Consider the following 22,978-nt stretch of genomic DNA (forward strand, 5'->3'; position numbering starts at 1 on the left):
AATGTGTCGGGTATCTTGTCAAGTAATTATCAGCAATTTCTGATCTTCCTTGGATAAATGTCTATTTATATATCCTTTGCCCATTTTTTTTAAATTGAGCTTTTTGTACTTATTATTGACTTATCAGTGCTTTTCATATATTCTGGAAATAAGTTTCTCATTAGGTATATGATTTACAAACATTTTATCCCATTATATGGATTGCTTTTTTATTTTCATTATTATGTTCTTTGAAGAACAAGAGCATTTAACACTGAAGTCCAGTACTTTTTGTGCCATATTGAAGTATTCTATGCGAAAATCAAGGTCAAAAGATTATCTGCATGTTTTCTTCTAAGAGGTTTTAGTTTATTTCCTGCATTTAGATTTAATCCATTTTGAGTTAGTTTTTGTATTTGGTGTAAGGTGAAGATGCACTAAACCGCTGAGCCACCCAGGGTGCCCTCTCTTTCTTAGTAAACAGAAATTTCACCACATTACAAACAGAGTATTCACAATCACTTGTAAATTTTAATTAGCTTAGTCTAGACCCCCCAAGTGACTCAGGGGTTGAGTATCCACCTCCGGCCCAGGGCCTGATCCTGGGGCCCTGGGATCGAGTCCCACGTCGGCCTCCCTGCATGGAGCCTGCTTCTCCCTCGGCCTATGTCTCTGCCTCTCTCACTCTCTGTCACTCTCATGAATAAAGAAATAAAAATCTTTAAATCAAAACAACACAAAATAATCCACTTAGGCCTTTGCTGGAAGGTGCTGCTTGTTGCTTGACTTGTGTTCCGTGGAGTCCGTGAGGCACGATCATCCTGACATTCGAGGCTTGCCGCTTTGTGTCACCGATGTGCTCCTGCCTCTTTATCCCTCTTTCTGTTTTTTGGTTTGATGAATTATTTTTTCATGATTCTACTTTAATTGCTCCATTTTCTCCATTCGAGAATCAGCTTTCTTTCTTTTTTTATTTAATGATCTTCAATGATGTTGCTTCTCCTCTGCCAACTTCCTGGTTCTGCACATGTGTCTGCGTGTGTGTCCGTGTCTCTGTTTCTTGGTCAGTGTGCATGAACACACCACATGATTTCAGTTCAGTCGGGGTCAGGCTGGAGAGTCAGGGCCTCCTGTCTACGTTCAGTTCTGCGACTGACGGCAGGTTTCCTAGGGCCCAGGTCAGGGCGACCCACTGGGGGCACCGCCGTCCACAGCTCACCCAGGGGAAACGAGGGAAGGGCCCGGAACGCACGACAGGCAGGGGTTCAGGATGAGGACGGCCTCACCCCTTCTAGGCCAAGACCCCGACACCTTCTGTAGGGTTTGCCTTGGATTCAGGAGCCTAGGATCGTGGGGAGCTATTGCCCATCCCTGCCCCGGGGGGACTGTCATCTTCTGGGCCTCCAGAATGAGGGTACCGGTGCCCGTGTGTGTGTGTGTGTGTGTGTGTGTGTGTGTGTGTGTGTGTTAGGAAAATAATCCCTTTATTTAAAATACCAAAAATTCCAACTACTATAAGATACCACATGTAAAAAACAAGACATAGTCTTGAGATGTAAAGGACACTGTCCCTAGAAAGTGCCTCTCTTTTTCTATTATTCTTTTTTTTTAATTTGGCTAATGGTGTCTACTGACACATATTTGGAATGTAATCTATTTATCAGCCAGCTGTTCTGGCCCAATGTGGATTTAGGATGTTAAAACATGTGTGGCTTTAGAGCTGTATAATAAAGTATAACCTTAAAATAAAAGTATCTTTTTAAAAGACTCTTATCATCAACATCACTGGTGACACCAATAAATAGCAGACATTGTAATAGGTAGTTTTTTGCAGTATTTTACAGCTAAACAGCCCTGCCATATAGGTAACATTAGTGTGTTAGTCCTGTGCACACAGGACCTCGTGGGCCTGGACGCATGTACACACCAAGGAAGAACGTGTGGGTGGAGGTATGTCCTGCAGGTGACACCCGCCTCCAAGGACATAGATATGAGGCCACAGTGGCCTGGGGACATCTGGGGGAAGCACCCGCTAGGACACTCCCTATCCCACAGGCAAGATGCAGACGATCCCCGACGGGCACAACAGCTTCTCCGGGGTCAAACCGGGGAAGACTGGACAGTCGTGTCTGAACCCAGGTGTGTGTCCAAGCTGGGGCCCTGGGTGCACACAGTCCTTCCCCGGGGCCTGTGGACAGGGGTGTGGTTGTGTCCCTGTGTGCACAGGCCATTGCCTACAGGGAGGGGGGCGTTGGCAGCACGAGCGCTGCCCCTGCAGCTTCCTCCAGGAGTGGGTCAGGGAGGGGGTCCCAGGAAGTGAGGTCACTGCCGTGTCACAGAGCCCAACAGAACTTGGAACCCCGGTAACCAGGCACCCGCATCCAGTGCAGCCCCAGCTCAGGCTCACTTGGCTGGAGACATCTGCTACTGGAGGATGTTCTCTTGCTGCCGGCCCACGTCTGGGGGCTCTGGCTCCCAGGAACCCCAGGGGTGCGGCTTGTTCCTATGCTGTAGGCAGTGGCTCCAGCATAGGTACCAAGGTGTCAGGGCGGTGATCAGGAGGCGCCGTCAGGTAACCCACGCAGGCCAGGCCAGGCCCCCGGTGCCACCATCCTGGGAGCCCCATCCCCTCCTCCTCAGGTTCAGGGAACCAGGGATGTGTGGGCAGGTCCCATCCAGGCTGGGGGACGCTGCAGGGCGGCAGGTTCCCCGGGGATCCCTTCAGGGTCACCCTGATGTCGAGGTGGGCAGGGGGGAAACAGGGTTCCTGAGGTCCTCTACCCGCCCCGGAGTCACCCCGAAGCCCTGCAGCCGCATCCCTTTGCTGTCCCCGGGGGCGGTGGGTGCGGCCTGCACTGTGGGGTGTCTGGGTGGAGGCAGCTGGGGGTGCGGCCCAGCCGAGGGGGCCAGACCGGGCGCTGAGGCCTCCTGCCTGGCTGCCGGGCACTGTCTCCACAGAGCTCCACCCGGGTCGTGGGGTGCGAGCGGGACGAAGGGGTCGTCTGCCCCACCGCCTCCAGGAGCAGGGAGGTGCCCTGTGCAGCTACCAGAGGCCAGCGCGGGCTCAGGGTGAGTGCAGGGGCTGGGCCCCCCGACACCCGGGCCCCGATGCGGCAGGAAGGACCCCGGGTCCCAGAAGCCAGCCTGCTACCCCCTGGGCCCCCCGACACTCCTGCTCCCACATGAGTCTGGATCCCCCCTCCCCACACCTGCCCCCCTGGCCCTGCCCCTGCCTGGGCCAGATGCAGAGTCCCTGCGCACAGATGTGTGGGAACATCAGAATAGAGCCCTCAGGGGAGGCCTGGTCGCCCGGCGGTTAGCGCCTGCCTTCCCCCAGGCCTGATCTCCGAGGCCCGGGATCGAGCCCCGCCTGGGCTCCCTGCACGGGCTGCTTCTCCCTCCGTCTGTGTGGCTGCCTCTCTCGGTCTCTCTCTCTGTGTCTCTGGAGGTCCTCGTACTGATCCAAATATTTTGAACATTTATCCTCTGAGATTGTTTCTCTATTGCATAGTTGGTCCTGTTTGTGTAAGAGACAGGCAGGGAGCTTGAGCGGGAGAGGGAGCCCCAGCTCCTCAAGCCCACGGGGCCCCAGCGCAGGGCCTGCCGGGGCGGGATCCCAGGCCTCCCGGCGGCTCCCTGCAGGCTGCACGTCCCCTCTGTCCCACCTCAGGGTGCAGGGGCCGCGGCCGGGCAGGGGCATCGGATCGTCCTGACCAAGCTCACCCGGACGGAGCTGCTGGAGCACAAAGTCCGACAACTGCTGCTCGCCTTGCAGCGCAGGGACGTCATCTATGTCCACAGCTTCCTGGAAGATTACCATCAATTCGCCACCACGGACGAGGTGCTGGACCTGCTGTTCACCGAGTGAGCACCTGCCCCTCCGCAGCCCAGGGCTGGGCCACCTGCTGCTGGGGAGGCTGGGGATGGTGTGAGCTTCCCGGCCTCGGGCTGCTCCCCCGCCTGGAGCAGGGTCCCCCAGGGCCTAGCGGGGTCCTGGAGGGCAGCCCCGGGGCCTGGCCTGTGGCGGGTCGGCCAGAGGGGCTGTGCCTGTGCTCAGCAGCCGTCCTCCTCCCCGTGACCAGGCCTGTGCCTCCTCCCCGCCCCCCCATCACCAGAGTCCTGAGTGGCCTGTTTCCCCATTGAAAGGGAGGTTTGAGAGTCTATCGGGGGTCTGTGTCCTGGGGCAGCCAGACTGGGGGACCCCGGGACCCCCCAAGCCCACTAGGATATGGGCCATGGGCCTGGCCGGACCCTTTCATGCTCAAGCCTTCAGGAGGCCCCAGCAGGTGCGGGCGCTTCTCCGGGATCTGCCCGTGGCCCCACGCACAGAGCTGACGGCCCCCGGGGCTCTGGCCTAGTCAGGGTCAGAGGGTGACAGCCCCCATGATGAGATGTCACGTCCCCAGCACGATTCATGGGATGCCCCCGCCCTCCTCTAGGTATGGGTACATCGCAGATGCCTGGGGTAACAACGATGTGGTCCTGCAGTGCTGGAAACTGTGAGTGACTCCGGCTCCTGCAGGAGGGCCTTCCTTCTCCAGGAGGGCAGCGAGGGGGCTGTGGGGCTGGGGATGGGGCTGCACCCTCACCCCACACATCTGCAATTCCTGTGACAGGGAAAAGGTCTAAGGCCCCTTCTGGAAAAGAGCGAAGGAGAGCGGTGGATGGGGTGCGGGTTTGGTGGGAGGCACTGGGACCCCTCAGGGAGACCTTCTCCATCCCCCCCAACCCTCTCTCTGCCCCACACCTGGGACCCAGAGCAGAGGGGGTGGGGAGCATCGCACTCTCCAATCTGGTACAGCTGCCCCGGGGGTACAGCAGGTGCTCAGGAGGGCCGGTGAGGGCTCCCGGACCAGGCGGCCCCCGCCCCGTGGGAGATGGGAGATTAGAGTCAGTGGAAGGACACCCCCGGGGGCCCCTCGGGAGGGAGGCAGCCCAGAGCCACAGGAAGGAAGGTGGCGGTCCTGGGCGGCTCCTGGCAAGGCCTGGCAGGACACAGAGCCCGAGCCCTCCTGCCTTGGAGCTTCCCAGAGCGACAGTGTGTGCAGTGAGGGCAATGACAGGCCAGACGCCCCCCGTCCCCCGATGCCTGCCGGTGGACTCAAGGGGCAGGTGGGCAGGGACCAGGCTGAGGAGGGAGCCCCGCTTCTCCAGGAGAGACGCTGATGGTCACCCCGCTGGGCCTGTGCTCCCCACACAGAGGTTGCATCCCAGCCCCTCCTCGGGGAGCAGGCCTGTGGCAGGCAGGACCGCCAGGTGGCAGGGGGACGAGGAGCAGGACTGGCCTCCGACACCCCGCACGGGAAGCCGGGCCCCGGGTCCTGCAGGGCTTCCCCGGGACACCTGCATGTGACAGAGCCCTGTCTTCTGACGCCTGTGCCCGCCTGTCCCTCCCCAGGGCCATCTCCTTCATGATGCAAATATGGTTGAATTATTATGGGGACGACTTTCATCAGTTCCCAGAATTTCCCTCCCTTATAAAACTCCTCCAAATACTAAGACAGCACATGCCAGGCACAGATGCGCATCTCCGGGCCCTGCGTCACCTGAGGCAATTCAGACGCCTCCATGCAGCGGAGCGAGAGGCTGGGGGTGAGGAGGACTGGGGGTGGCCGAGCTGGGGACGGGGGGGGCCCTCAGATGCAGCCTCCGTGCAGCTGGGCCAGGAGCAGGGGTGGGCTCACACCCCACCCCACGGGCTGCAGCCTGGGGACACCTCCCAGGGCTCTTGCCCTCACACACGGGGAGGGGTGGAAAGAGTGGCCTTGATTTGGGAGGGACGTGGACAGTCCGTCCTGGTGGTGATACTTTGTCTTCTTGGATCTACAGCTTTGGCCCGAGGAAAACACCCTGAATCCACTCTGCAGCGCACGCCAGCTCCGACCGTGGGGCCTGCTGCCCCGTGGGGCCTGGCTGCTGGGGCTGAGGGCTTGGCCTGCGATGAGCCGCCTGCTGGGGAGGCAAAGCCCCTGCAGATAGTGGTCACTGCTGCCCTGCAGGAGTCCCCTGCACCCCTGGGAGCCCTGGATGAGGAGCAGGCGCCACCCCCTGCTCTCGAGGTCGTGGATGTGCCCCAGCCACCACCTAACTCGATGGAGCAACTGGCCTCGGGGATGGAGCAACCCGTTGAGCCACCCGAAGAGCCCACCCCATCTCCCACTGTGGAGCCTGGGGAAGGTTCAGGGTCTGAAGGGATAGTGGCTGCTGGAGATGAGGACCTGGTCAAGGCAGAGATGCTGGTTCCTGAGGTGAAGGTGGTGCACGTGTTGGTCGAACCTATGGTTCCTTGCCACGATGAGGAGGAGCCACCTGCTCCCATGGCCACCCCGGAGGAGTAGGCCCTGGTGCCTGCAATCGGGGTCCCCAGAGGGCCAGACCTGCAACCTGCCTCCGGAACAACCTGCTTCAACCCGTTAGCAGCCCCCTGACCACCTCGGGAGCCCGCCCCAGCTCCCACCGCGGGGCTCGTGATGGCTGCAGCCCAACAGGGGCTTGCCCTCCCCTGTTATTTCACTCTTTCTATATTTTGAGTTTTTCTTTAACCTGTATAATAGCTTATAGAGTTTTGTTGCAATAAAGGATAAGTTAACTTCACACAAAATTGACTCTGATGCTTTTAAATTACACATCGTGGTACTTTAGGTCCATTCACAGTGTCAGAGGCCCCAGAGCCCAGGGCACTGGGAGACACAGCCGAGGATCTGGGGCTCCCCCAGCACAGGCAGAGGCCGGGAGGACAAAGGACAGCCAGGTCTCTCCTGCCGCCGGGTGGCCCCGAGCTGTGCAGATCGTGCCCCTACCCCAGAGCACCCAGACCCCTGCACATTGGGAGCTGCAGTAGTTACTGTGGGAGCTGACTCCAGAGCTGGACAGCTGGCCGCCGCTACTGTGGTTGTCCCTCCTGGTGTCACCCTGTACCTGGGCCTGAGCAGGGGCCTCACAGGATAAAGAATCCCACTGAATTGTAGACCTGGTAGAGGGCTGGGCAGCTCCCCCAGGTGCACACACCTGAGAATCAGCACAGCAGGCTCCTCCCCCAGAAGACCAGCTCGAAGGTCAGAGGAAAAGCAAGTTATTGACCAAGCAGCCTGGAAAGTTCCAGGGGAAGTCAAGGGATTTACAGTATATGGAATCAGAGGATACTCCCCTTGTTTTTTCTTTTCTGTTTGTTTCTGTTGTTTCCCACCCCCTTTTTTATTCTTTTTTATTTCTTCTTTTTTTTCCCCCTTTTCTCCTTTTTCCAGTACAACATGTTGTTGGCCACTCTGCACTGAGCAAACTGACTAGAAGGAAAAACTCACCTCAATACTAAAAATCAGAAATAGTCCTCTCTCCCACAGAGTTACAAAATTTTGAATACAATTCAATGTCAGAAAGCCAATTCAGAAGCACAATTATAAAGCTACTGATGGCTCTAGAAAAAAGCATAAAGGATTCAAGAGACTTCATGACTGCAGAATTTAGATTTAATCAGGCCAAAATTCAAAATCAATTAAATGAGATGCAATTCAAACTGGAGGTCCTAACGACAAGGGTTAACGAGGTAGAAGAACGAGTGAGTGACATGGAAGACAAGTTGATGGCAAGTATGGAAACTGAGTAAAAAAAGAGAAAGACAATTAAAAGACCATGAGGATAGGTTAAGGGAAATAAATGACAGCCTCAGAAGGAAAAATCTACATTTAATTGGGGTTCCTGAGGGCGCCGCAAGGGACAGAGGTCCAGAAACTGTATTTGAACAAATCATAGCTGAGAACTTCCCTAACTGGGGGAGGGAAATAGGCATTCAGATCCAGGAGATAGAGAGATCCCCCCCCCCCAAAATCAATAAAAATCGTCAACACCTCGACATTTAATAGTGAAGCTTTGCAAATTCCAAACATAAAGAGAAGATCCTTAAAGCAGCAAGAGATAAGAAATCACTAACTTTTATGGGGAGAAGCATTAGGACAACAGCAGACCTCTCCACAGAGACCTGGCAGGCGAGAAAGCGTCAGCAGGATATAGTCAGGGTCCTAAATGAGAAGAACCTGCAGCCAAGAATACTTTATCCAGCAAGGCTCTCATTCAGAATAGCAGGAGAGATAAAGAGCTTCCAAGATAGGCAGAAACTGAAAGAATATGTGACCACCAAGCTGGCTCTGCCAGAAATATTAAGGGGGACCCTGTAAAAGAAAGAGGAAGTCCAAGGGAACAATCCACAAAAACAGGGACTGAATAGGTATCATGATGACACTAAATCCGTATCTTTCAATAGTAACTCTGAACGTGAATGGGCTTAATGACCCCATCAGAAGGTGCAGGGTTTCAGACTGGATAAAAAAGCAAGACCCATCTATTTGCTGTCTTCAAGAGACTCATTTTGGACAAAAGGACACCTACAGCCTGAAAATAAAAGGTTGGAGAACCATGGACCATTCGAATGGTCCTCAAAAGAAAGCAGGGGTAGCCATCCTTATATCAGAGAAATTAAAGTGTGTCCCAAAGACTGTAGTGAGAGACGAAGAGGGACACTATATTATACTAAAAGGATCTATCCAACAAGAGGACCTAACAATCATGAATATTTATGCCCCGAATGTGAAAGCCGCCAAGTATATCAGTCAATTAATAACCAAAGTTAAGACTTACTTAAATAATAAAACACTTATACTTGGTGACTGGAATATAGCACTTTCTACAATTGACAGGTCTTCTAAGCACAACATCTCCAAAGAAACAAGAGCTTTAAATGCTTCACTGGACCAGATGGATTTCACAGATAGTTACAGAACTTTACATCCAAATGCAACTGAATACACGTTCTTCTCAAGTGCACTTGGAGCTTTCTCCAGAATAGACCACATACTGGGTCACACATCAGGTCTTAACGGATACTAAAAGATTAGGATTGTCCCCTGCATAGTTTCAGACCATAATGCTTTGAAACTAGAACTTTATCACAAGAAGAAGTTTGGAAGAATTTCAAACGTGGAGGTTAAGGACCATCCTGCTAAAAGATGAAAGGGTCAACCAGGAAATCAGAGAAGAATTTAAAAGATTCATGGAAACTAATGAGAATCTTTGGGATGCAGCAAAAGCAGTCCTGAGGGGGAAATACATCGCAATACAAGCATCCATTGAAAAACTGGAGAGAACCCAAATACGAAAGCTAACCTTGCACCTAAAGGAGCTGGAAACAGAACAGCAAATAGATCCTACACCCCGCAGAAGAAGAGAGTTAATAAAGATTCGAGCAGAACTCAATGAAATGGAGACCAGGAGAACTGTGGAACAGATCAACAAAACCAGGAGGTGGTTCTTTGAAAGAATTAATAAAATAGATAAACCATTAGCCAGCCTTATTAAAAAGAAGACAGAAAAGACTCAAATTAATAAAATCATGAATGAGAAAGGAGAGATCAGCACCAACACCAAGGAAATGCAAACAATTTTTAAAACTTATTATGAGCAGCTATACGCCAATAAATTAGGCAATCTAGAAGAAATGGACAGATTTCTGGAGAACCACAAACTACCAAAACTGGAACAGGAAGAAATAGAAAACCTGAACAGGCCGATAACCAGAAGGAAACTGAAGCAGTCATCAAAAACCTCCCAAGACACAAGAGTCCAGGGCCAGATGGCTTCCCAGGGGAATTCTATCAAACGATTAAAGAAGAAACCATACCTATTCTACTAAAGCTGTTCTGAAAGATAGAAAGAGATGAAGTACTTCCAAACTCATTCTTTGAGGCCAGCATCACTTTATCCCAAAACCAAGAACCCCACCAAAAAGGAGAATTAGAGACCAATATCCCTGAGGAACACAGATGCAAACATTCTCAACGAGATACCAGCCAATAGGATCCAACAATACATTAAGAAGATTATTCACCATGATCAAGTGGGATTTATCCCCGGGATGCAAGGCTGGTTCAACACTCGTAAAGCAATCAATGTGATTGATCAGATCATCAAGAGAAAAAACAAGAACCATATGATCCTTTCAATAGATGCAGAGAAAGCATTTGACAAAATATAGCATCCATTCCCGATCAAAACTCTTCAGAATGTAGGGATAGAGGGACCATTCCTCAGCATCTTAAAAGCCGTCTACGAAAAACCCAAACAAATGTCATTCTCAATGGGGAAACACTGGGAGCCTTTCCCCTAAGATCAGGAATGAGACGGGGTTGTCCACTCTCACCACTGCTATTCAACATAGTACTAGAAGTCCTAGCTTCAGCAATCAGGCAACAAAAATAAATAAAAGGCATTCAAATTGGCAAAGAAGAAGTCAAACTCTCCCTCTTCCCAGATGACATGATACTGTACGTAGAAAACCCAAAAGCCTCCACTCCAAGATTGCTAGAACTCGTACAGCAATTTGGCAGTGTGGCAGGATACAAAATCAATGCCCAAAGTCAGTGGCATTTGTATACACTAACAATAAGTCTGAAGAAAGAGAAATTAAGGAGTCAATCCCATTTACAATTGCACTCAAAAGCATAAGATATCTAGGAATCAACCTAACCAAAGGGGTAAAGGATCTATACCTGAAAAACCACAGAACACTTCTGAAAGAAATTGAGGAAGACACAAAGAGATGGAAATATATTCCATGCCCATGGATTGGAAGAATTAATATTGTGAAAATGTCAATGCTACCCAGGGCAATTTACACATTCAATGCAATCCTTATTAAAATACCATGGACTTTCTTCAGAGAGTTGGAACAAATTATCTTAAGATTAGTGTGGAATCAGAAAAGACTTCGAATACCCAGGGATTTATTGAAAAAGAAAACCATAGCTGGGGGCATCACAATGCCAGATTTCAGGTTGTACTACAAAGCTGTGGTCATCAAGACAGTGTGGTCCTGGCACAAAAAAAGACACATAGATCAATGGAACAGAATAGAGAATCCAGAAGTGGGCCCTCGACTTTAAGGTCAACTAATATTCGACAAAGGAGGGAAGACTATCCACTGGAAAAAAGACAGTCTCTTCAGTAAATGGTGCTGGGAAAATTGGACATCCACATGCAGAAGAAAGAAACTAGACCACTCTCTTCCACCAGACACAAAGATAAACTCAAAATGGATGAAAGATCTTAATGTGAGACAAGATTCCATCAAAATCCTAGAGGAGAACACAGCAACACCCTTTTTGAACTTGGCCATGGCAACTTCTTGCAAGATACATCAATGAAGGCAAGGGAAACAAAAGCAAAAATGAACTATTGGGACTTCATCAAGATAAGAAGCTTTTGCGCAGCAAAGAAACAGTCAACAAAACTAAAAGACAACCGACAGAATAGGAGAAGATATTTGCAAATGACTTATCAGATAAAGGGCTAGTATCCAAGATATATAAAGAACTTATTAAACTCAACAGCAAAGAAACAAACAATCCAATCATGAAATGGGCAACAGACTTAAACAGAAATCTAACAGCGGAAGACATAGACATGGCCAACACGCACATGAGAAAATGCTCTGCATCCCTTGCCATCAGGGAAATACAAATCAAAACCACCATGAGATACCACCTCACACCAGTGAGAATGGGGGAAATTAACAAGACAGGAAACCACAAATTTGGAGAGGATGTGGAGAAAGGGGAACCCTCCTGCACTGTTGGTGGGAACGTGACCTGGTGCAGCCACTCTGGAAAACTGTGGAGGTTCCTCAAATAGTTAAAAATAGAACTGCCCTAAGACCCAGCAATTGCACTGCTGGGGATTTACCCCAAAGATACAGATGCAGGGAAACGCCGGGACACCTGCACCCCGATGTTTATAGCAGCAATGTCCACAATAGCCAAACTGTGGAAGGAGGCTCAGTGTCCATCGAAAGATGAGTAGATATAGAAGCTGTGGTCTATGTATACAATGGAATATTCCTCAGCCATTAGAAACGACAAATACCCACCATTTGCTTCAACGTGGGTGGAACTGGAGGGTATTATGCTGAGTGAAGTAAGTCAATCAGAGAAGGACAAACAGTGTATGTTCTCATTCATTTGGGGAATATAAATAATAGTGAAAGGGAATATAAGGGAAGGGAGAAGAAATGTGTGGGAAATATCAGAAAGGGAGACAGAACATAAAGACTCCTAACTCTGGGAAACGAACTGGGGGTGGTGGAAGGGGAGGAGGGCGGGAGATGGGGGTGAGTGGGTGACGGGCACTGAGGGGGACACTTGACGGGATGAGCACTGGGTGTTATTCTGTATGTTGGTAAATTGAACTCCAATAAAAATTATTTTATTAAAAAAAGAAAGAAAGAAATTAAGGGCTAATAATAAAAAGAAAAAAAAAAAAAGAACAGGTAAAAGTGCATAAGTAAGCCTAAAGAAAGAAAGCTACTTGTGATGACAGAGACAATAACTAAGTATATAGAAAGAAACATACAATAAGGAAATCTGCAAATGAATAAATTATTCATTTAAAGGGTTAAATTGGAAACAAACAAAAATATCACACAATACCAGCAGAAATGCATATATTTTTCAGAGCACCATGATTTAGGAATGCCTTAGAATCTTAACCTCTTAGACCAGACTTAATAGTATGGAGTATTTTCCAGGTATCATTGTTTTTAGGTTGAACTGAATAGATTCTTGTAAGTTTTTTGGCCCTCAATTTTTAAAACATAGTTACTTTGGACTAGGGGTACATTACAAAATAAATATTTTTAAAAATTTCTTAAACACATGCACACACACACACACACACACAAAACATCAAAAACACAGCAGGATTAATTAAGAATAAATGAAAGGAAATATGCTAATATCAAGAATAAAAATTGGAAATTCACTTTAAGTTCTGTAGACATTTCAAAACTCAGAGTATTTTAGAGCAACTTTTATAATAATAAACTTATAATTAAATTATAGAAGTTGTTTGAAAACCAATCTTAAGTAAAAATAGTAAAAAAATGAAAACTTTGCTGTATAGTTTTTAAAAATTGAATTTTAAACAAATTCTATTCACATATGGCTTGTCTTATTAATTATTCATATTTAAAGAGAATATTTCACCAATTGTATGTAAGCTTTCCTGGAGAAGAAAAAGACAAAAAAAAAAAAAAAGAGGCTCACTATATTGCTACAGTGAGCCAACATAATTTTAATATTAAAATCTGACAAAACATAATATGGACATAAAATTACAGACTAACATATTTTATTAGCAAAGAGGGAAAAAATGTTAAAACATTAGCAAACTGAATCCAGCAATATATTTAAATAATGATATGACCACGGAATGAAAGGAACAAAGAATTACTATTATAAAATCAATGGATTTAATTTATTATACAAACAGAAAAAATAAAGAATATGAACATCCTAATAGATTCAGAAAAAGCAAATGATACAGTTGGGCTCCCACCTTAAAACTTTCCAAGCCAAATCGGGGCACCAGGGTGGCTCAGTCAGTTAAGCATCTGCCTTCAGCTCAGGTCATGATCTCAGGGTCATCCTGGGAGGGACCCCTGCATGGGGCACCCTGCTCAGTGAGGCGTCTGCTTCTCCCTCTCCCCCAGCTTGTGCTGGCTCTTGCTCACTCGCTCTCTCCCTCTCTAATACGTAAAATCTTTTAAAAAATCCCAAGCCAAAGGATAGAATGAAACCTTGAAAAATCTGATAAAAAATTTTTTGGCTGAGATACTCGCTAGTTATCAAATACCCATGTGCTCTTGCATATTCCCCATCTTCCAGTGTAGTTAAGTTGACTGAGCCACTTGTTGATACCCAGTCAAAAATCTGTGAGCAAAAGCATGGACTACCTGGAACATCAATCATCCTCCAGTTGTCTTTCTTTCAAAGAAGCAAACATTCCTTGTAAAATGAGAAAAATCACAGATGGAGAAGAACCTTTCAGAGCCATAGTCACAGAACACAAAATTCACTCTGCTTGATTTCTAGAAATGTTTATTGTAGGATACCATAGACTAGAATGAGTTGTATTTCCCACTCCCTCTGACTGTAATAAGGGTAACATTTTATAATGAAATAAAATAGCATTTCATTTTAAGAAATGGGTTAAGTCAGTTAAGTGTATGATTCCTGGTTTTGGCTCAGGTCATGATCTCATGGGTCTTGAGATGGAGCCTGGATTGAGCTCCCAGGTGAGCAGGGAATCTCCTTGAAGATTCTTTCCCTCTGTCCCACCCTCCTCACTCATACATGTATTCTCTCTCTCTCTCTCTCTCAAATAAATAAGTCTTTAAACAAATAAGTAAATTAAGATGTTATTTATTTCTACAAAATTCTAAGCATTACCTTTTTAGTCAGCATAAATGAAGTTTAATGGCATAGGTAGTAAAAACAGATGCTTGGAAAAAATAGCACTAACCAGGTGTAGTCTTCAAAATGATATTCCTCTATACTAAGTATAAAATCATTTGCCATGAATGGATCTCTGTGGGTGCCTGGAGAGTCCTCTGAGTAGTCCATGTGGTCCTTACCCCTGCTATGTACAATTTAATTAAAACACTACTAGCATGATACAATTGTAATTTGCCCTCCAGTCATAATAAAGTAGTAGACTTTTTCCCTACATGTAGTAAAACCTCAAAACTAATAAAGATAATATTTGAGAAAAAATATAATGGAATTTATGTGGAATTATGTAAAAAGGTTAGGGAAAACAAAACCCTGATGCTAAATAAGAAAAGCCAAGATGATGAGGAATATCAGTCATTAACAGAGAGGTAAAGTGGATGATAAATAAAAGAAAACAACAGAGGATAAACTAAGAAATATCTAAAACAAACAAACAAACCCCAAAACCAAAAAAAAAAAAAAAATAGCAACTCCAAACAAGCTCTAATATATCGATGTTAAAAAGTAAACGAGGTGGGATCCCTGGGTGGCGCAGCGGTTTACCACCTGCTTTGGCCTGGGGCGCGATCCTGGAGACCTGGGATCGAATCCCACGTCGGGCTCCCGGTGCATGGAGCCTGCTTCTCCCTCTGCCTGTGTCTCTGCCTCCCTCTCTCTCTCTCTCTCTCTCTCTGTGACTATCATAAATAAATAAAAATTAAAAAAAAAAGTAAACGAGGTTTCAAAATTCTGTATTACTGTGAGATTTTTTAAAAATGCAGATTCCTGAACTGAAATAAAATGCAGAGGAAGAAATCATAGAATATGTATTTTTATTGTTTTATTTTTATTTTTTAAGATTTTATTTATTCATGAGAGACACAGAGAGAGAGAGGCAGAGACACAGGCAGAGGGACAAGCAGGCTCCCTGAGGGGAGCCCATGAGGGACTTGATCCCAGGACCCCAGGATCACAACCTGAATCAAAGGCAGATGTTCCACCACTGAGATACCCAGGTGCTCATAGCACATCTATTTTTAAAGATACTTTCATAACAATAATGATAAAGATTAATTAAATACTTGTGAAATGCCAGATATATAGTTAATTGTTCCAAATCATTATATTATAAAATTGTCCCAGCAACTCAATAAGATATATACTGCTGTTCCAATTTTATCAACAAGTGAAGTTATTGGGGCTAAAAGAATCACTAAGTTCACATACAATAAACAGAAGCTTCAGAATTCAATTTCTATTGAAATTGCATATTCCTGTCTGACCTGTCTGACTCCAATGCATTCGCTCTTAAATACCACATAAAATGCTTTCTGTTATAAGGCACTACGTTGATGAACATATTTTTTAGGAAAGGAGATTTCAGATTTTAGGAGACAGATACAGAGAAGCACAGATGTATTGTCTGAATATTTTACAATAATTAAGTCTTATGCTGCATTTATCAATGATCCTGATGATAAAATAAGTTATCAAAAAAGGGAGGAATTAGTACAGCGATCCCTGACCAACAGGGTTCTACAATGGGAAAATAATTAATACTTTATTATTACAATGTGTTAACCCTAACAGAAATTGTGATGTTAAAACTAAGTAAGGACATCAATTTAATACATAAGACATAAATGAGACGTCCTTCTTCCTCCAAATATACATGCTAGCATCTTATCACCTTCTGCTCTGTTCAGGAATCTGGTACAATAACCATTGTTTTCAAGCATGATTAAGAAGAGACAATGAGAGACACAGATTTGAGTATGTTCTAAGAATCACACACCAGGGGGCACTTGGGCGGCTCAGCTGATGAAGGGACTGCCTTTTGCTCAAGTCATGATCTCGGGGGTCTTGGGATGGAGCCCCATATGTGGCTCCCTGCTCAGCGGGGAGTCCGCTTCTTCCTCTCTCTCTGCCCCTTCTTCTGCTAGTGCTCTTCCTCTCTCTCTCTCAAATAAATAAATAAATAAATAAATAAATAAATAAATAAATAAATAATTTAATTAATCAATTAATTTAAACAATGAAAAAAAAATCAGACAATATACTTGAAAATGTAACCAAAGAGGAGAGAGAGAAACTACATCATGAGTTTCTGTCATATTTATTTATTTATGACCGTCACACACACACACACACACACACACAGAGAGAGAGAGAGAGAGAGGCAGAGACACAGGCAGAGGGAGAAGCAGGCTCCATGCACCGGGAGCCCGACCTGGGACTGGATCCCGGGTCCCCAGGATCGCACCCTGGGCCAAAGGCAGGCGCCAAACCGCTGCGCCACCCAGGGATCCCGAGTTTCTGTCTTTTAACAATGATCCTTCCTGCCAGCAAAATCAAGATGTCTGATTATTTCAAATCCAGGTAGGTAGTTCTTTGTCTTGGGGACTGGGAGAGAGAGTTGGAAAATCCGAAGGGAGAAGACAGGCAAAAGAAATTTTCTGGAAATGAAAAAAAAAAAAAAAGTCTCCTTCTGTATATTGAAAAACACCCTTCACCATTTTGTCACCCTACTCTCTGTGTACACACCAAACCTGGGTGGATATAGCTAAGGACCTTCTCCAGTGTTCCACCAAGCTGCTGAGCTAGTTGGATCAAGACCGCATTGACTCGTATGAATAAACTCACTGCCTACCCCAAGCCATTGAGGCTAGTGTGTTTTAGTACTGAGAAGAGGATGGATTTTTATTTTTATTTAGGATGGACTTTTAAAAACACAACGTGATATATTACTATTAGTCTGCTTTTGCACGGCAAGACAAAGCATGGTCATGGCAAAGCAAAGAACAGCTTATCAACAATATTTATTTCTTATTCATTGTACATGAAAATTGTTGGTAGATATGGGTTAACGGGGGGTAATTCTGCCTGTTTTTTCTTAATTCGAGGATCTAGGCCAAAGGAATGGGTTCTATCTAACCCATACTGTTCTCTTGCTTACAATGGAAGTGCAAGGGAAGGAGAAAATGATCCATGCAAATTTGTGTTCAGATTGAAGTTTCTGGTTAGAGATGGGATGTATCTTACCTGCTCACGTCCGAATGGCTGAGCGAGTAACACGGTCAGGCCCTACATCAAGGGAGCAGGCAAGTATACTATCTTAAGAGAGGGGAGATAGAAGAACTACTTGCAAATGAAATGTAACTTCTCACAATGTCTATATTATGAAATGTTTCCTTTAGGGGGGGGACACAGAACTTTGTAAACACATTCATTAATACGTCTTATACAATAGGAACCTTCATCATAGGAAGCATAAGAAGGAATGTAAAGAAAGGTGACTTTAGGTCAGTTAAGGTCAGATTTTCTGCCAAAAGTGTGACAAATATTTGAGCTGAAACCATGATCTAAATTTTTGGTACACTAAGAATTTTGGATTTCAGAGTTTCAGATGCGCAATTGTGGAATATTTTAACATGCTTAAGGCAAACAAAATTGTGGGGCAACTTGGTCCATTCTTTTACATTCAGCCATTCCATAGCTTTGTATCTAAAGTGCCTTTCTTAGAAAAGGCTAATGACTGTCATTTAATATTCAGAATGATTGAATTGTAATTGTCTTTGTCTTGTAATTGAGGATTTTGCTCCATTTTATGTGTATAATTACTGATATGTTGGTTCAATGAACTATCTTACTATTTGCTTCCTCTAACAAGTCTCACTTGTTATATTGTCTTTCTCTTTGCCCTTGTTTTTCAACAGATGTAACTTTATGGGGAGTGGAGTATTTATTTTGCTTCTTATTTGCCTTCTTACTTTTTGAACTTGAGGAATACTGTATTTTGTAAGTCCTGGAAAACTCTCACCGTTAACTCTTTGAATATGGCTTCTGCCCCGTTCTTTTCTTTTTTTTGAACCTTAGACCCTTTTACTATGCTTCATATAGTCTGTTTGTATATTCATGAGATCTTCTTTCCTGGAAGAAGGAATTTCCTCCTTTCTATGTTTCTGTAGTTCTATCTGGATATTTTCTTCAGGCCTTTCTTCCCTGTGGCTAATTCTCTCTCTCAGTAACATACACCAATAATCCTATTTCTTAGTGAATTTTTTTTCTCCAAGTGAAGTGAATGATTTAACATACACATGCGATTATATATAAATGTAATATGTGTGCTCATGCCACATGACTTTTTAAAAATTTTTATTTATAATATGTATAGTTTCTTTTACCAATGGACTGGACCCAGTAATATGTCTTCAGCCCAGTGTACTGGTCCCATCTTCACATATGGTCTGGTCCTTTGCTTTAAGGAGATTTCTTCCTCTACTTCCAATCCCTACTCACCTACTAACACAAAGGTTTGGGATACCAGCTACTACATGGCTGGAAAGGGGTGAACGGGGGCAGCTAGCTGCAGCACCACCTCCTCCTACACAACCATCACGTGCTGGGGGATGCCAGGGCTCTGGTATAGCAGGCCTCTGATGTAAGCCCTAGTAGGACAGAAATATCCAGGAATTCTGCTCTGAGAACAGCACACTGCCTAAGTTGCAGTGTAGCAGCAGTGATTTATTTCATAGGGATTTTGTTCTGACTCAATAAGCCAATGTATATAAAACCATAAGAACAGTGCCTGGACCACAGGAAGCACACCATAAATGTTACTTGTTAGAACTACTTTTTAATAATTACTAATTACTAGAGAGGAATTTTTGCAAGATCATTCATGAGTTCAGTGTTCAACGCCTAAAATTAAAAAAAAATTAACGGCTATGTTATTATGCTATGTGATAACTATATATCAAAAATGATCTGCAACAAATGAGGATATTTTAGAGTCAGATAGACATTGGTTTGCTGTAACTAACTATAAACACTTTCATGAGTTAACTGTGTAGTTGTTTTATTTTCTGAAACATTGTATACAAATATCATCTTAATAAATGTCCTCTGAGGAAGATCGCCACAAATATCCCATGTAAAACCTATAATATAGTGCAGATCTGGAATAGGTACTCAATGGCTATTTCCTTTCCTGGGGTGACACTAGTCCTTCACCTTTCTACTTCCAAAATGTAAACTGGCACAATGTTTGTGTGCAAAGATGTTCATCAATATAATCATATGATAGACAGTGATAGATGGACAAATAAATAGAGGAATTCAATATCTGATAGAGTAGAGCTTATTAAATACTTCTTTGTTGATATAAAACATATATTTGGCCTTTTGCCTTCTGGTTTGCTTCTCTGCCTCTTTCAAATCTGTCTTTCAAGATCATTGATCATCTGAGACGTACTTAATGGAGTAGTGTTTTCTTAAGAAACAGTTCAAATGTTACATGATCTTCTTCAATTTTAAAATTCTTAAAAGAGACATTCTAATGCACACATATTTCATTATTATTTTCAAAGCTGACCGTATTCTCTGATACCACTCTCTGAAACAAATCTTTTAAAATATTGCACCCTTAACCTCCTCATTCTAAGCACTCATGCTAAGGGATGCTTACATCTTTTTCTGATGCAGGAATTTAGATGAAAAAATAGACTAGTAGTGAAAGAGATATAAAGTATCTCTGGTGAGTCGATAAAATATAGGCTGTTGATTCAACATGCATAAAACCATCATCTGTCTTTTTCCATTACTTTTCTCTGTAGCCGCAGTACTAGTATTATGTAAGCTGGTCCCTTTTTGTGGTATTGTCTTTTGCTCGTGTTCTTTGTAATTGCATTGAAGTAATGTACTACCTAGGGAAGAAATTGTAATGTATGTGTCACTTATAAATTTTCCAAAGTTATAATGGTGATGCTTAAATTGTCATGAAAAATGATGCATGTATTTTCAATAAGAAAAAGAAGGAAACTTCTTTTTAGTCACATTCAGTATTCATGGGACATAATTCTTCCCTTCGATTATAAATCAAAACAAAATACCAAGTACAACTATCACAATTGGTTTTGATGAAGTAACTAATTAGATGACAGGACAGCTATGTGAGTTATAGTTTAGAGTAATGAATATTCAGTTTATTTTTGACTTGGTTTTAATTTTCCTATCAAATCAGTAAATGTTTTCTGATATGTCCAATGTGAATTATATTATAAAAATTGGTTTCACTTTATTATTTTTTTACTTTATTCTTATAATGGAATTAAGGTTATCATATCTTAATTTATTATTAATATGTATTTAAAAGCTAGATTTGAGAAAATAAATTAAAGATAGATTTGATCAATTAAAATTTTGGAAAAGTTCAAATAATGTGAGAGGTGTGTGTATGTCCTTGTGTAATATAGATATGTATATATGGCAAAAACTAGTACCCAAGGCAAGGAGCTTAATTAGCAGAATTATTTAATATATGAATTGTGCTTGAACATAGCATAGCATTTATTTCTAAAAATATTCATCATGATTAAAGCAATTGATAATTGAAAATATATTAAGAGCAAATATCGTTCTACACAGACTGGGGATAATTACCACGAAGTGAGAGAAAACAAATACATGTCATTTAAGAAAACCTTACTTCTGAGAAAATAAGTGAGTGCAAAATGAATATAGTTAACAATTGTGGGTTCCCTGGGTGGCGCAGCGGTTTAGCGCCTGCCTTTGGCCCAGGGCGCGATCCTGGAGATCCGGGATCGAATCCCACGTCGGGCTCCCGGTGCATGGAGCCTGCTTCTCACTCTGCCTGCGTCTCTGCCTCTCTCTCTCTCTCTCTGTGTAACTATCATAAATAAATAGAAATTAAAAAAATAAAATTAAAAATTAAAAAAAACAAAAAACAAAAAACAATTGTGGTCTGTTTCTTTCCCTACTTCAAACTCTGGACTATATCTTTAACCATGATGTATGAATATCAGAGGTAAAAAAAATACATTTAAAACTGAGATTTATTTTAAAATTCATTGTGTTGAGAAAAATGCATTTTAAATATTTGTAGCAGCTAATGGTATTTATACTAGTAAATACTGTGAATAGGGGTGAGAAAGATGGAGTGGATATATGGTGTCATTTAAGATGTGTTCAAAAAAATGAGATGTAGTCATGCACAGTTAAAAATATTCCAATGTATTTATCAACTATTTGAGCCACCATAAGAGATAAAGATGTTGAATTAACTCCCAGAAGTGACCAGAGTCTATTTTGGTTTATACCTAGAGGGTCAGTTGCTCACATTCAGTTAATACAGTATGTTGCACTGTGTCTACCTCTCTTGCTAGCCAGATAATTGTGTTTAGATGACAAGCTGAAATCCTAAGGATATATAGTTGCTATAGAAAAACAAGTTGCTGTTTTCTTATTCCAAGAAAAAATTAAGTATTATTTAGACACTTTGGAAATTACGTACTTATATAACAGAATAGAATTTAAGTCAATCTAAGCAAGGTTTTAAAGCAAATGGGTTTTTAAATTATGGATTAATTTACTTGCAAAATATTGCATGGATGATACACTGGCATATTCTGATGTAGTAGGTTGATCTCTTCATTGAATTCTCATCACCATGCTTCCAGAATAAAGGGATCTGATCCTTCCTGTATGTACTCAGAATGAAGTGAGTTGACAAAGCATAATTCATGGAAAGTGTCCTTCTTTTTTTCTTTTTTTTTTGTCATAGAGCAAAAGGACATTTTCTATTCCTCTGTTTCTGAAATCATGGAAATCTCTGTCAGTTACTATATATAAGTATATATATTTATATTCATATTTATATTTATATTTATATTTATATTTATATTTATATTTATATTTATTTATATTACTTGTAGGGGCGCCTGGATGGCTCAGTCAGTTATGTGTCTGCATTTACCTCTCAGGTCGTCATCCCAGGACCCTGGAATCCTTGTGGGATCTTCCCTGGGCAGAGACACCACCACCACCACCTCCCGCCCACCTCTGCAGGATCAGGCTCCCTGCTCAGCGGGGAGTCTGCTTCTCCCCTCATTCCCACCTAGCCTGTACTCTCTGCCACTTTCTCTCTGTCTCTGTCTCTCTTCCTCATCTCTCTCTCAGATAAATTTTAAAAATCTTAAAAAAAATCATTACCTATATGCTTTAGAATTGTAGGAAAAAATAGCCTTCTGCTTTCTTAAATGTTACAAAGTAAATATTATAAACAGTGTTTTATATGGTCCTAAAAAAAAATCTGAAGAAACATTCTGATTCTAAAAAACATAAGAACCAGAATATTTCTTTCTTTTTTTTTTCAAGTTTTTATTTAAATTCCGGTTAGTTAAGATACAGTGTAATACTAGTTTCAGCTGTAGAATTTAGTGATTCAACAATCACTTACACCTGGTGCTCATCACCAGTGCCTTCCTTAATAACCACCACCTATTCAAACCGTCTCCCCACCCACCTCCCCTCCACTAACCCTCAGCTCCTCTTTATATTTAGGAGTGGCAAAAAAAGAAAGAAAGGAAGGGAGGGAGGGAGGGAGGGAGGAAGGGAGGAAGGAAGGAAGGAAGGAAGGAAGGAAGGAAGGAAGGAAGGAAGGAAGGAAGGAAGGAAGGAAGGGGAAAAAAGAAAAGAAAGAAAAGAAAAGAGAAAAGAAAAGAAAAGAAAAAAGAAAAGAAAAGAAAAGAAAAGAAAAGAAAAGAAAAGAAAAAAGAAAAGAAAAAAAAAGAAAAGAAAGAAAAGAAAAAAAGAAAAGAAAGAAAAGAAAAGAAAAGAAAAGAAAAGAAAAGAAAAGAAAAGAAAAGAAAAAAGAAAAGAAAGAA

General features: G+C 43.6%; 1 protein-coding gene across 1 annotated transcript; it reads left to right on the top strand.

The window, feature by feature from the left end:
• Positions 1-2,039: 2,039 nt before the first annotated feature.
• LOC144284143 (uncharacterized) lies at positions 2,040-6,570 on the top strand. Its single transcript, XM_077848488.1, has 5 exons — positions 2,040-2,118; positions 3,657-3,843; positions 4,419-4,478; positions 5,378-5,571; positions 5,809-6,570. The coding sequence occupies exons 1-5, from the start codon at positions 2,040-2,042 to the stop codon at positions 6,315-6,317; spliced, it is 1,029 nt and encodes a 342-aa protein (XP_077704614.1). The 3' UTR covers positions 6,318-6,570.
• Positions 6,571-22,978: the final 16,408 nt, after the last annotated feature.

Source organism: Canis aureus, chromosome 15 (genome assembly GCF_053574225.1).
Source record: "Canis aureus isolate CA01 chromosome 15, VMU_Caureus_v.1.0, whole genome shotgun sequence".
Classification (NCBI taxonomy): Eukaryota; Metazoa; Chordata; class Mammalia; order Carnivora; family Canidae; genus Canis; species Canis aureus.